Source organism: Scleropages formosus, chromosome 14, assembly GCF_900964775.1.
Source record: "Scleropages formosus chromosome 14, fSclFor1.1, whole genome shotgun sequence".
NCBI classification, from domain to species: Eukaryota; Metazoa; Chordata; class Actinopteri; order Osteoglossiformes; family Osteoglossidae; genus Scleropages; species Scleropages formosus.
The window spans coordinates 23,471,554-23,484,662 of record NC_041819.1 but is presented as its reverse complement, the minus strand read 5'-3'; the positions used below and the strand labels follow the sequence as shown (position 1 = coordinate 23,484,662).

The 13,109-nt window shown below is 46.4% G+C and overlaps 2 protein-coding genes across 6 annotated transcripts in view; one reads left to right on the top strand and one right to left on the bottom strand.

The window, feature by feature from the left end:
- LOC108928974 (activin receptor type-1-like) overlaps positions 1-978 on the bottom strand; it is a 21,218-nt gene extending 20,240 nt beyond the window's left edge. Inside the window, exons 1-2 of one of the 2 annotated variants that reach the window (XM_018743212.2) lie at positions 919-978; positions 578-726 (exon numbers count right to left, since the gene is read on the bottom strand). In XM_018743212.2, the coding sequence (XP_018598728.1) occupies positions 578-726; positions 919-921 (152 nt within the window). In that variant the 5' untranslated portion in view covers positions 922-978. Of the gene's footprint in view, positions 1-577; positions 727-888 lie in introns of both variants that reach the window. The other variant, XM_018743215.2, reaches the window with a different exon arrangement.
- On the top strand, positions 961-13,109 carry LOC108928916 (uncharacterized protein C7orf57-like). 4 transcript variants are annotated; one of them, XM_029257756.1, is made up of 8 exons: positions 961-1,021; positions 3,759-3,829; positions 5,397-5,579; positions 6,124-6,226; positions 6,681-6,837; positions 7,966-8,045; positions 11,248-11,348; positions 12,341-13,109. In XM_029257756.1, exons 1-8 carry the CDS (start codon positions 975-977, stop codon positions 12,406-12,408), a joined length of 810 nt encoding a protein of 269 aa, XP_029113589.1. In that variant the 5' UTR covers positions 961-974; the 3' UTR covers positions 12,409-13,109. The 4 variants fall into 4 exon arrangements, with proteins under 4 accessions (XP_029113589.1, XP_018598632.2, XP_029113591.1 ...); XM_018743116.2 differs by lacking the exon at positions 961-1,021 and adding an exon at positions 3,435-3,467; XM_029257758.1 differs by lacking the exon at positions 961-1,021 and adding an exon at positions 3,475-3,567.

Genomic DNA, 13,109 nt, shown 5'->3' with positions numbered 1-13,109 from the left:
TGCATTAGGACTTTATCTGATTTGAAGTGTGTTTATACCTGGTCCCATTGTGATGGAGAAGTGGGACCCCGACCGCGGGGGGTCTCCCCGACAATAGACCCCCCAGCCGTGTGATAATTGGCCGCAGTTTTGCGCCAAGACTCAGGGACTCGGGACTGCAGTTGGTTCAAACACCAAAGATAAAATTAAATGAAAAGGGTGCCATGCGAATACGAACGAGCATTTTGGAACATATTAAAGACGTGTCACATTGTAGCGAAGGTTTGGTTACATTGCGGAGCCGCGCGGACGAGTCCAGCTACGTGGCTCGATTACGGTGGGAAAAGTGCGCATTTTTTCGGGGTGAAAAACAGCCTCCTCGGGATAGAAAACCCTACGAAAATACGTCTGCGTGTCGAATGCAAACACGCGCGAACGAACAAACAAACAAAAACACAGACACACTCCGCCGCGCTCGCGCGACGTAAACGCGGCGGCTCGCGCCGGGGAGCCGCTCACAGTAGTCACACGTCCCTCGCGCCCGGGAACACGAAGATCCGCGATCGGAACCCACCAAAAAAAGGGACCCAAAACTCACCTTAACGCGGGGCGGACGGTGGAAACGCTTCTCCACATGGTTGTTAGATTGGAACTCCGTGGAGCCGCGGGTTTGCGGAGGAGGAGAGCGATCTCAAAGACAGCCTTCTCCTGCGACTCCACATGTCCCTTCTCCTGCTCTTCTAGGCTCTAGAAAGGAAGCTCGCAGTCCGTCAGAGACCAGCAGAGACCACGGCAGTCCACACAGACGGAGCGCGACACGCAGCTCTCCGACTTCATCCGCATCCCACCCAGGGCGCTGAAGAAACTTCAAACAGATCAAACGCGGAGAAGGAGGAAGTGAGGAAATACCTCCGAGTAGTTAAATAGCCATCAGCATACCATTTCCTGGGTTGAGTCCTTCAACCTGGCCGGGGCACCGAACCCTCTCTACAGTCATGTCTACATCCAAACCCACAAGAGGGAGGAGACAGAGCAGCCCACGGTAATTAAAGAACCATCAACACATCATTTCCTCTGGGTTGAGTCCCTCAACCAGGAAGGGGCACCGAGCCCTCTCTTGCCGGCGTGTCTCTTGCAGATCCAAACCCAAGAATGTAAAATATGAGTTTGCTGCATGTTTCCATAGAGAATACAGGACAGAGCTACACAATGATACAAGATACTGTAGATGTTATGGACAGACAGTTCAAAGTTCCAGCCCTTCCCTCTATCAGTGCTGCTGTACCCTGGAGCGAGGTATTTACCCTGAATTAATACAGCCAGAATACCTGCTATGCAAGTGGGTCACTTTGGATAAAAGCATCAGCCCTGCTGAAAATTTAATAATAACACAGTAATGTAGGAGTTTTACCCTCAAGGCCATGACCTTTTGATGACGTGCTGTGGGCGGTGGACTTTGGTGTTGAAAACAGGGGTTTGAGTCCCACCGCAGGGAGTCGGTACCATAGCACTTGAACACTGAGCTACTGCTATACTGTCTATTAAAATGAGGTATGATGTATTAACGGCGTACATGACTTCAGAAGGTATTTTACTGTTATTAGTTACGGATTTCATAATCTAATGTGCGTAGAGTAGCAGAAAGGAATGAAATGACATCATTTGGACCTTCTTGCTTTTTTCCAAGTATATATCATAGCAATACCTTAACAGAGTAATCGTTAATACATAATGTTCCGGGACTATCCAAAACATGTGTCCAGGCAAAATACGAATGCTCCTTTAAAATATTTTTCCTAGTCAGTGCACAAAAATGTCTTTCGACATTGCATGAAATTCTTGGACACCTCCGATGCGTTCAGCATGAGGTTTGTGCCGGATTTCTGCAGAACCAGTCCAACCGGTGGCACGAGCTGTCAGAAGGAAAAGTCAACATTGCCTTGCCGTGTCTATTACTGTACTCCAGCTCAGAGAAAGGGGGTGGGGTGATGCCCAGGGGGTCCGTTTACCTTACCATACAAGGGTAAAGAGTGTCATCAGCCCTCAGCCCCACCCACACATACCTTTTGAAATAAGCCCCTCCTACCACTGTATCTCATATTACATTTATATTTACTTATTTAACAGACTCTTTTGTCCAAAGCGACTTCCAATGAACTCTATGTAGTGTTATCAGCCCACACACCTTATTCACCAAGGTGACTTACACTGCTAGATACACTGCTTACACTGGGTCACTCATCCATACATCAGTGGAACACACACTGTCACACACACTATGGGGGAACCTGAACAGCATGTCTCTGGGAGAAAATCAGAGCACCCAGAGGAAACCCATGCAGACACGGGGAGAACATGCAAACCCCACACAGACTGAGCAGGGATCAAACCCACATCCCCTCACACCACTCAGGTGCTGAGACAGCAGCACTACTCACTGCGCCACTGTTCCACCACTACCGATACTCCTACTCTTACTGTTACTACTACTCCTGCTGCTACTATTACTACTGCTATTAATACTTTTACCACAGCTGCATATGATATTACAACCATAAGGAAAAAATAGGATAGGAAAGTACTTTATTAATCCCTGCAGGAAAATTCGCACATGGCAGTTCAGTATAACACATAACAAGGTACACAATTATACAAAAAAAATCTATTTGTAACAAAAAATAATTCTAAACAACAACACTCATACTTCTACCACAGCCTAACCCGGCAATACAGGGCATCATGCTGGAGGGGGAGGGGACACACCCAGCATGGGACGCCCGTCCATCCCAAGGCACCCCAAGCGGGACTTGAACCCTAGACCCACTGGAGAGCAGGACCCGGTCAAGCCCACTGCACCACCGCATCCTCGTCTGCTGCTATTATTAAGAACTTAATGTGTTATCTATAATCAGTAGTCTAGGGTCCTGGTGGTCCAGAGCCTGTCCTGGATAAATAGGAAGTGAGAAAGAGCACACACCAGAGACGGGGCACCAGTCCACCACAGAGCAATCACACACGCGCACACATTCACTCATACACCCACAGACATTCACTGTGGGCAATTCAGAGTGACCAGTTCATCTGAAACACATGTCTTCGGAATGTGAGAGGAAACCAGAGCACCTGGAGGAAACCCATGTGAATATGGGAGAACATGCAAACTGCACACAGACTCAGCTGGGTTCAAAACCATATTTTAAACAGAAACAGCCCAGGTACAGTGAGACACTGCTACCAGATGACGTGCCGCTATGACCCCAACTACCATTACTAATTATAATTATAATAAATATTATTGCGTCATTTATGATAATGCATGCTCTTGTGTAGCCACGCAGTATATACAGTAAGTGCAGTAAAGTGCGATCGGTCCTTCGAACTGTAGTTACCACGTGACTCCCCCCTGAGCGGCGGTTCCACGCCGTTTCCATGGTGATGCCGTGTAACTTCCGGAAACAGTCAGAGCTCCGCATCCCCGCACAGAGGAGGTGAGCGCCGCACGTTCGCCGCAGCTGAGCACGAGGGACCGGGTCATTTTCACCAAAGGGCTCGCGGTTGCACCTTATGAGGCACATGATCTAAAGCGAGGTGTTTGACTCATGCGCTGTGGGCGTGTTTGGGGTCGCAGCCTCGGGGTGGTGGTGACGACGACGATGATGATGATGACTATCTATGATGATGATGACGGCGCGATGACGGTGTTTGCCATGCTAGCAGGCCGCCCGTGCTTGTTGTTTCCTCCCGCCGGTGTAATTAAACCCTCCCTGGTGTTTCTGCAGTTCCGCGGGCGGCTGTTGGAGGACATCTTCAGACATGAGTTCCGACACAGACCATCGCCGCAAGAAACACGGCAAGTGAAGTGTCCCAACCACCTCCCCTCCTGCACCGCGAGTCGGGCCGGGCCAAGCCGAGCTGAGCTGAGCCGAGCCGGCCGAGCCGAGCCGGCCGAGCCGAGCCGGTCCATCGCCAGGTGTCAGTTCAGCAGAGGCCGCAACCGGTCCCTTCTGTGTTTTCTCGCCTCGTTCTACGCGGGAGGGCTGGAAACCTGTCACGGTCAAGCTGACTCGGGGTTTTTACGTGCGCGTTTTGCGCAATAATACGGTAGATGGCGTTTTTCTTTTTGCGCACGTAATAGCGTTTATTGAGCAGTTTCTTTCCTTGGATCGCGTAGGTTGGGAAGCCAAGTGTTTCGTAATTAGTGCGCGGAAGTGTACTGAATTATTGTTATAAGACTATATTTATGTACCACAATGTATTATATATGTTCATTAGATTATATTATTCTATGTTTCTACACAATTTTGATTACTGAATTCATATTTTTCAGTAATCTGGAAAAAAATGTTATTTTAACACAAAACTCAACAGAGCATCATTTAAACAGCTATGCATAATAATTATTAGTATTACCTGTATTAATGTGCTACGATATTCTACCTAGTTGTATCTTTTTACTTGAATTTTTATTTCTTTATCGAGGGACGTGAGACTCATTTTCTAAATGATTTTTGCTCCTCGGGTCGCGTTACGAATTATTTTACAAGACAGCTTTCTTAAAATGTACATATTTGTGTCGGATTTGTATCTTCTTTCTGTACTATAGTAAAAGCAACCTGGGGTTACGGAACCAGTCGTTAGATGTCAGTAAAGAGCATCCAAGTGGAGCGGAATCGTGGAATCGCGTTCATTGAAACGGACTCTTTCCGCGTCAGTAGGAGGAGGCGTCCTGTTACCATGGAGACCAACGTGGCGATTATAAACGACGCTGAAAGACCCCAGACCTTACGCATTAATCATTCAGCTGCTGGGCTTCACCCGGACGGAGTTCGTGGCATGTCTTCATTTTCAGTAACTTTAAACTATCTTAAATTTGAATGCGCTCAAAGTTAATGAAAATAAAAGTTTATGGAGTAATTGTAAAAAATCATAACTACATGTCAGATATTTAGGAAAGCTCTAAAATTGTGACTTAGTGGTAAAAGTGAATTTGTGAGCAATAATGAACAAAGCAAGTTCCAAATGGACTCCGTGCCCCAACCGTGTTCGTAAGTTGAGGATCTTGTGTGTGTGTGTGTGTGTGTGTAACCTGGTGGGTGTTTGTGTCTGGCAAGAAATCCTGTACTGTTTAAACTTTTTCTAACAGCTTTGTTATTTATTAACTGTTATAAGGCTTGGAATTCGTTAACCGCTTATCCCGGTCAGGGTCGTGGCGGTTCAGAGCCTATCCCAGAACGTGTGCGCCGAAATGTGTGATTTACGATCTTCGTGGTTGTGAGGATCCCAGTATTTTGTCCAAACTTGATCACAAATGTCAATCATCAACAAATGTCAAACGGCAACATCAATATCTGTTTTTGAGGACAGGTGAAAGTCAAGCGAGATGGAGTTCTGAACCGTCACTTCCCGGCTCTTCTCAGGTATTAAAACGTACCACCTGGGTGAGGCCAGTGGCAATGGGTCGTGGGCCCCCGCCTCGCAGATCCCGGGCCTGTCCCCCTCAGCCGGCTCGGTCCCCCAGGAGAAGGCCCGCGGGCGACGCGTGGGCATTTTGGAGACCGACTCTGATTACGTGAAACTGGCGAAACAAGGAGGGCAAAAGGGTAATAACGGTGTAGGAGGAGTGACCAGCTAAAGTGCCGGATCCGGGGGGGGGTGTGGGTGTGTCTCATGGTTGTAGGGTCGCATATTCTTTTTAGTTTTCCATCCATCGTCAACATCTTATTTAAATGTTTTGTCTGCAGATTGTACCCATCAACATTCATTCAACTTGCACTTTTCTCCAAAGCAACTTACAATTCTAAGCTTTTTACCATGATTTACCCATTTATACAGCTGGGGAATGAAGTGCCTTAATCAAGGAATAAAAATCCTTGTCATACTTCAGGATAAGGGATCAGAACCCGGGTCCTCAAGTACAAGGCACTGCAACTACACCCCCTGCTGCCCTATGCATATATGTACTGTGTGTATATATGTGTGTGGGTGTGAGCAATAAGCTGATAACGACACCTATCATCTTAAAATATTTGTTATATTTGATAGCTGACCATGTGACCTTCCTGTACCCTCTGTACTTTCCCGTTACCCATGCGCTCCCCCTGTGACCATGACCCCCCATGAGTTGTCCCTGTGACCGTGCTACAGGTCTGCTGTGGCATGAGGACACGAGCATGGAGACCAAGACCGGTTCGCAGTATAAAGCCCCCGACTGGTTCTCCGCAGACTCCGACTCTCAGGAGGAATGCAGGTACGTGGAGCATCTCGCACGTACAGCCAGCGGACGCTTTGACTCGAACCCCTTTTTAATGTATTTCGTGTTGGTCCCCATTGGTCACTTCCTATTTCAGCGTTACTATAATTCACATTTTATTACCGCTAATAAGTACATTTCCAAGGCACAGTGCTTGTTTTGGCGTTCAGTCGGTGTGTAATCAGTGTTTCACTCCAAATAGAGACAAACTGCGTGTTTAATGTGATACGACACTTGGAGAACGAGGACCGCTCTTGCACTGACCGCTCTGTGGAGCACTTTAATGAAATATCTCATAGACACTATAAGGTACAAATGCGAACGTACAGTTGCTCACCCTGTAGGACTCTATGTGTATAATTGTATTATGGGCGCCGTGATTAATTGTGCTGTGGGCTGTAAGCGAGCCGCACGGTCCATGTCTGGTCCATGTTCCTCCTGGCAACCGCAGGAAACACGGTTCTCCCGATGGCGTGGAAACCAAGGGCGAGGAGACCAAGCAGAGTCCAGGGAAGGGGACCTTCCAGCCCCTCAGCGCTCCCTTCGGGGGCGATAACAAGTCCGCCTGGGAACGCGACCGAGACGGCGCCATCTCTGGGCCACAGAATGTGAGTGGATTTACGTATCGATCAAGCAGGAGTAATAAAATGAGAAACTATCAGTGTGTTACAATTTATACAGTTATAAAATGATACACGTGTCCTCGTTCTTAAAACTATTTACTGTTTTTAGGGTCATAACAGCATTCGCATCAGCATTCAGGAAGGACAATCTATACAAAATTAGAGGAAGAAAGAACAAAAATTGATAAACAAAAAGCAAAGGGAAAGAGAATGTGTGTATATATATTATATAGAGTATATACATATTATATATTATCTATATATACAGTGATAATATATCATTTATAATATATAATAAACATATTTAGAGGGATACAGATACGGTGCTGTTTGACCCTATGTGAACCCTATAGTACAATAATATAATATATTATTTATAATGTAATTATAATAATCGGTCTGTCCTGAACGAGGGTGACTTCTGCTCGCTGCTACTACAGTGGGGTCTGGTACGATGTATGGTGTGGCAGTTGATCAGGACTCAAGAGGCCTGCAGTAATTTGGTCAAACTGTATCTCTGGCCACATGGTCCCTCTTCACCCCCCCCCCCCCCCCCCATTTGCTCTGACTCACGGCTGATGGGGCCTTTTTGGTGTCTGTTAGGGGCCGAACTCTCTCAGCAAATATATCGTCCATTCGTTATCAATAACCACCTGTCCAGTTCAGGGTCACAGTGGTCCAGAGTCTACCCTGGAAGCATAGGGCGGGATGCAGGGTTACACCCTGGACGGGACGCCAGTCTGATGCACATTCATTCACACACTGGAGGCAATTTAGAGACACCGGTTCTCGTGAAACATCTTTGGGCTGTGGGAGGAAACCAGAGCACCTAGAATGGACCCCACGGGAGCATGAAGAGAACTTCCAAACAGCACGCAGACTAAGCTGGATTCGAACCGGTGTCCAGTCCCCCTGCCTAGGAGAAGTAAGGCACCAGCGCTACCTGCTGCACCACCGTGCCATTCATAGACTCATCGGTTCTTCTCCGCTCTCTTCTCTGCTCTGAAGATCTACAGTAATGGAAGACATACTAGTTATCAACTACCAACCTGGTGAAAAGCTCGAACACAGGATTGACAGACTATTGCAAACCGGTGTGTCTGTGCTCTGCAGGTGTTCCAGGCGAATCAGGCCCTGGAGAAGATGTCTCTGAGCTCTGGAGATGTTCAACAGGCCAACAAGTACAAGAGGATGTAAGTGCTGTTCTGCGGTTCATGCGTTTCCAGCATTTCTCCACAGGGTGGCCCTGCAGCGCTTCCTCTCAGCGCAGGGCTGCAGCCTTATATATTTCCATATTACTGGTCTGTAATTATCAGTATTTAAGGTGGTACACTAAGTATTTGGTCACTGATGTTCTTTGCCCTTGTAGGACATAATTCATATAGGAACATAATTCATATGGGAACATACTTGATATGGAAACATACTTCATATAGGAACATACTTCATATGGAAACATACTTGATATGTGAATATATTGGAACATAGTTCATATAGGAACATAATTCATATGGGAGCATTATTCATATAGGAACATAATTTATATGGGAACATTTTTCATATATGAACATAATTCATATGAGAACATACTTGATATGTGAACATACTTCATATTGGTACATAGTTCATATAGGAACATACTTCATATGGCAACATACTTCATACAGGAACATTATTCATATATAAACAATTCATATGGGAACATACTTGATATGGGAACTAATTCATATGGGAGCATTATTCACATAGGAACATACTTCATATAAGAACATACTTGATATGTGAACATACTTCATATAGGAGCATAATTCATATAGGAACATACTTCATATGGGAGCATTATTCATACAGGAACGTACTTCATATGTGAACATAATTCATATGGGAACATAATTCATATGGAAACATACTTGATATGTGAACATAATTTATATGGGAGCATTATTCATATATGAACATACTTCATATGGGGAACATTCATATGGGAGCATTATTCACATATGAACATACTTCATATGAGAACAAACTTCATATAGGAACATACTTCATATGTGAACATACTTCATATAGGAACAATTCATATGGAAATAAACTTGATAATGTGAACATATTGGAACATAGTTCATATAGGAGCATAATTCATATGGGAGCATTATTCATATAGGGACATACTTCATATGAGAACAAACTTCATATAGGAACATACTTCACATGTGAACATAATTCATATGGAAACATACTTGATATGTGAACACATTGGAACATAATTCGTATGAGAACATAATTTGTATGGGAGCATTATTCATATAGGAACATAATTCATATGGGAACATACTTTAAGACTTGGGGACTCGCTCAGGGAGTCACAATATGTTAAATGCATAAAAGGCTACAAGTAGTGTCAATTTAATGTTTTTGTGTTGTTTCCTTTGTGGGGGGCGTGGTGGTGTAGTGGGTTGGACCAGGTCCTGCTCTCCAGTGGGTCTGGGGTTCGAGTCCCACTTGGGGTGCCTTGCGACGGACTGACGTCCCGTCCTGGGTGTGTCCCCTCCCCCTCCGGCCTTGCGCCCTGCGTTGCCGGGTAGGCTCCGGTTCCCCGTGACCCCGTATGGGGCAAGCGGTTCAGAAAGTGTGTTTGTGTGTGTGTGTTCCCTTTTTTTGCTTTGCCCAAAACTGTGATACGTGAACCACACGGGGAGCTGCTGCGACCTTCAACCGCACGGTCTGAGGATCTGCGGATGAACTTTTCTTTGATGAAAAGTACATTTTATGCCCGTGATTCTTGTCTCGTGCCGTCATAAACAAAAGTGTGGATTTCGAAACCCGACGCAGGTCGACCCCGCCGAGAGCCAGTGTATTCAACCTTGACCGCATGATCGTCTGAGCACAGGCAAAGTCTTCCAGTCAGGGATGGGTGTATGTGACCCCCCCCCCATCCCTGGGGGAGGGAAAAGGGTGCCCCGGAACAGCGGAGCCACACCGACACTGGTTACAGATGAAAAAGCGGTCGCGGTCATTGGCCCTGAAACTCTGGTTTATTGTAACATGGACTTTTTTTAAAAAAAAAAAAAAAAAAAAAATATTCATCACTTACTTCACCTGAAGGTGCTTTAAACTTTTCCTCTCTGTTTTAATCGAACGATCTTAAATTAAACCTCGACATGAAATGTTTTTTTTTTTTTTTTTTTTAATTATTAACGTGAGGGGAAAAAACAAGCAAAGCAATTAGCGGTGAGAAACGCTGACAAATGCACCTTGACCAATTACAACACCGCATTCCTCCAGCTCTGTTTTGACCCTTTTCAGAGTAAATAAATAAAACGGCGTATGAGCTGTATCGACGTTAATGAGTAACCAGTCGGCAGGGTCACCTTTCCGTGCCCAGAAGGCCGTCCGCAGTGGTCAGACCGCTGTTTTTCTCCAGCCGCTATTGTGAGTCGCAGTAGAATGACACTGTGTCAAATGTCCAAAATGTAGACGGCTGGACGGGGGGACACGTACGCAGCTCCACATGTGGGCGCTTTGTGTGTTTATTTAACCTTTTCTGTTTGTCTCTCACTCACTATTTACTCGTAACAAAAGCCAAACAATATTGTGTAAAAGTCTAGGCTGCAGCTACAATAAGTAAATCTGTTTTGATTTTTAAATTATTTTTAAAAATGAATATTGGCTACAGTAAAATTTGATTAAAAGTACATGTTGAACAGCACTACACATGTAGAACTCGGGAACGACGGGTAGGACCTGTAAACGCAGTGGAAGTGAGACAATGAATTAAGTTCGTCTCACGGTGTTTCGGGGGCAGCAGGTGGTGTACTGGTTACAGCGACTGCTTTTCTATCCGAAGGTTGCAGGTTTGAATCCGTCTCAGCGGTACTCGTGAGAACGGTACTCCCTCAGAGCTGCTCTAATAAATAAAATTACCCAGCGGTATAATGGACAAGTAAGGGTAAATAAGTGGTTAAATTAGGGCCGGTTTGCAGTGTAGTAGTTAGAGCTGCTGCCTTTGTAAGTAAAGGTTGCAGGTTCAAATCCTGTTACTGCTGCTGTTTTCTTGAGCGAGGTACTTGGCCTAAATTGCTCCAGTTGTGTTAATGGGTAAATCATAAGCTCCTTTAGAGAAAAGCATCAGCTGAATGATTAGATGGAATTTGACTGCTCTCTACTGCCCCCTGTTGGCTCGGCATGTAAACACAGGCTGTTTTCATTCCGCTGAAATTTTCCCAAAATGTTATGAAAACCGCAAATAAAAATGAGCAAATTAAAAGAACCGGGAAGCTACCGATAACTCGGTGGTACGTAGCATGAGGAGCGGGCGTATTTGGGACCTTTGTTGACCTGCCCTGTGTTTTGAGTCCTTCGATGAAAGAACATTGTCTTGGTGTTTCGCGCCAGATCCTACGAGAAGAAAGCAGCTCCCGTGAACATGTCCAAACTGCTCAGCTTCGGGTACGTCGAAGACGAGAAGAAGTCACCCAGCGAGGACGATGCATCCAGTAAGGGTCCCACCGACCGCACCGTCGTCTTACCGCTCTGCTGCTACAGAATGCAAAGCCGTTTATTAATTAGCTCATAGGACTGAAAGTACATCGAAAGAGGCATCTTGACGCCTTTGTCCGGAAAAGCTTGCGTCGCATGTAATGTGTAACTAACTGTAAAAGGTTTCACCGCTGGCTATTTATTGAACCTGTTTTCACGGAGCACCACTCAGAGGTCTCGGGCGTATCCCAGAATGTCTTTGCACTGTGGGGGGAAACCAGAGTGCCCGGAGGAAACCCACGAAGACACGGGGAGAACGTGCGAACTCCACACAGACTGAGCCGGATTCGAACCTGCATCCAAACAGCCCGGGCGCTGAGAGGCAGGAGCCAATGCACGTATACCATATAGCGTCGGACCGAACTTGTGGATACTTTTTGACGTATCCTGTCATGTGCACAGCTGCGGGTGCTGATGCATCATCATTTGGGCTCGGAGGTCGCAGGTTCGAATCCCCCCCCCCCGCTGTAGTACCCTTGAGCAAGGAGAAAAGCGTCAGCGAGTAAAAATAGTGTAGCCACTAGGTGATCGTCATACTACTAGTTTGGTTAAAGTCACATGATGTCAGTCCCAAAAAAAAGAGGTCCGATTTACGCAATTCTGTAAACGCGTGACGAGTTATTTCTGAGTTTTGTGGAGTTCGCGTTAAATTTTCCCTCTCAAAATTACTCGGGGATGTTATATTTCTGATGAATTCTGCAGTAGATGGACGTCCTTCTGGAAGTTATTACGTAGTTGTACCTGTGATCCATCGTAACCTTTTAACACGGGGTCCTCGCTCTACGTATGTGGACGTATTTGCATTTTCTCAGTCTGCCGTCTGTCCGTGTGCTGCTTTCACTCTGTGCTGTGCATAAAACCAATAAAAAAACATAAGAATATATTTTTTCCTTTGGTAAAGGGGTGGAAGCGAGATTCACCGGTCTCTCGGGGTGTGTCTGTGCCGTAGGTGTCACCTCGGACCCGATCGGCTCCACGGCACCCGAGGGCGACGCGGCACTGGACGCCTCGCAGTGAGACGCGCAAAGAGGACACCCGCTACACCCGGTCCACCCCTCGTTCCTCGTGGACGACGCCACCGCTAACCCCCTCTGTCATTGCCCTGTCCTCCATACGGTCTAGTGATGACTTCCCCGCTTCTCTCCAGAGGACCCCCAGCTCTCGGGTTCGAACGAACGACGGGGAGGGGGGCCTCGTCCTCCCGTCTTGCTACCCTGTCACTCATGTGCCCAACTTTCTACAGCAAAATTGCGAGGCTGCGCGGTAACCATGGCAACGGGAACCATCGCGCCTGATCTATTGCGGAGGGGGCATTTCTCCGGCGCTCGGGGGCCGTGGCCCCGTCTTTGGGGGCAGCCGAGAAGACGGGAGATGGCGTGGAGGGTCCCGGCTCACCCGAGCACCGCTGTGTTGCTGCATGATTATGAATTTCGGATATTGGCAGGGCGCTCCGTGCGACGTTTCGGCGACAACTCATGTCTTGCTCTCCTCATTCGTTCCCTTTGTGCCCAACTGTTTATCCTCTCGGTTGTATTTTTTATTTGTTTGGTAAAAATAATACTTGTATAATATTTTTTTTAAATGGAGCTTGTGGTGTAAAAAGTTCAATCGCACAGCGTTGAGGTCTTCGTTTGTTTTTTATGTTTCAGAAGAGAAAAGGTTGACATCTGTTGTTGCTCGAAACATGTCGGTACAATAAACCTGCATGTGCATGTAAA

Coding starts and splice junctions, on each gene's coding strand:
- LOC108928916 (XM_029257756.1), top strand. CDS start 975: ATGTCTACATCCAAACCCACAAGAGGGAGGAGACAGAGCAGCCCACG. Junction 6,838..7,965: donor CCATCTCTGGGCCACAGAAT/GTGAGTGGATTT, acceptor TGTGCTCTGCAG/GTGTTCCAGGCGAATCAGGC. Junction 8,046..11,247: donor GCCAACAAGTACAAGAGGAT/GTAAGTGCTGTT, acceptor GTTTCGCGCCAG/ATCCTACGAGAAGAAAGCAG.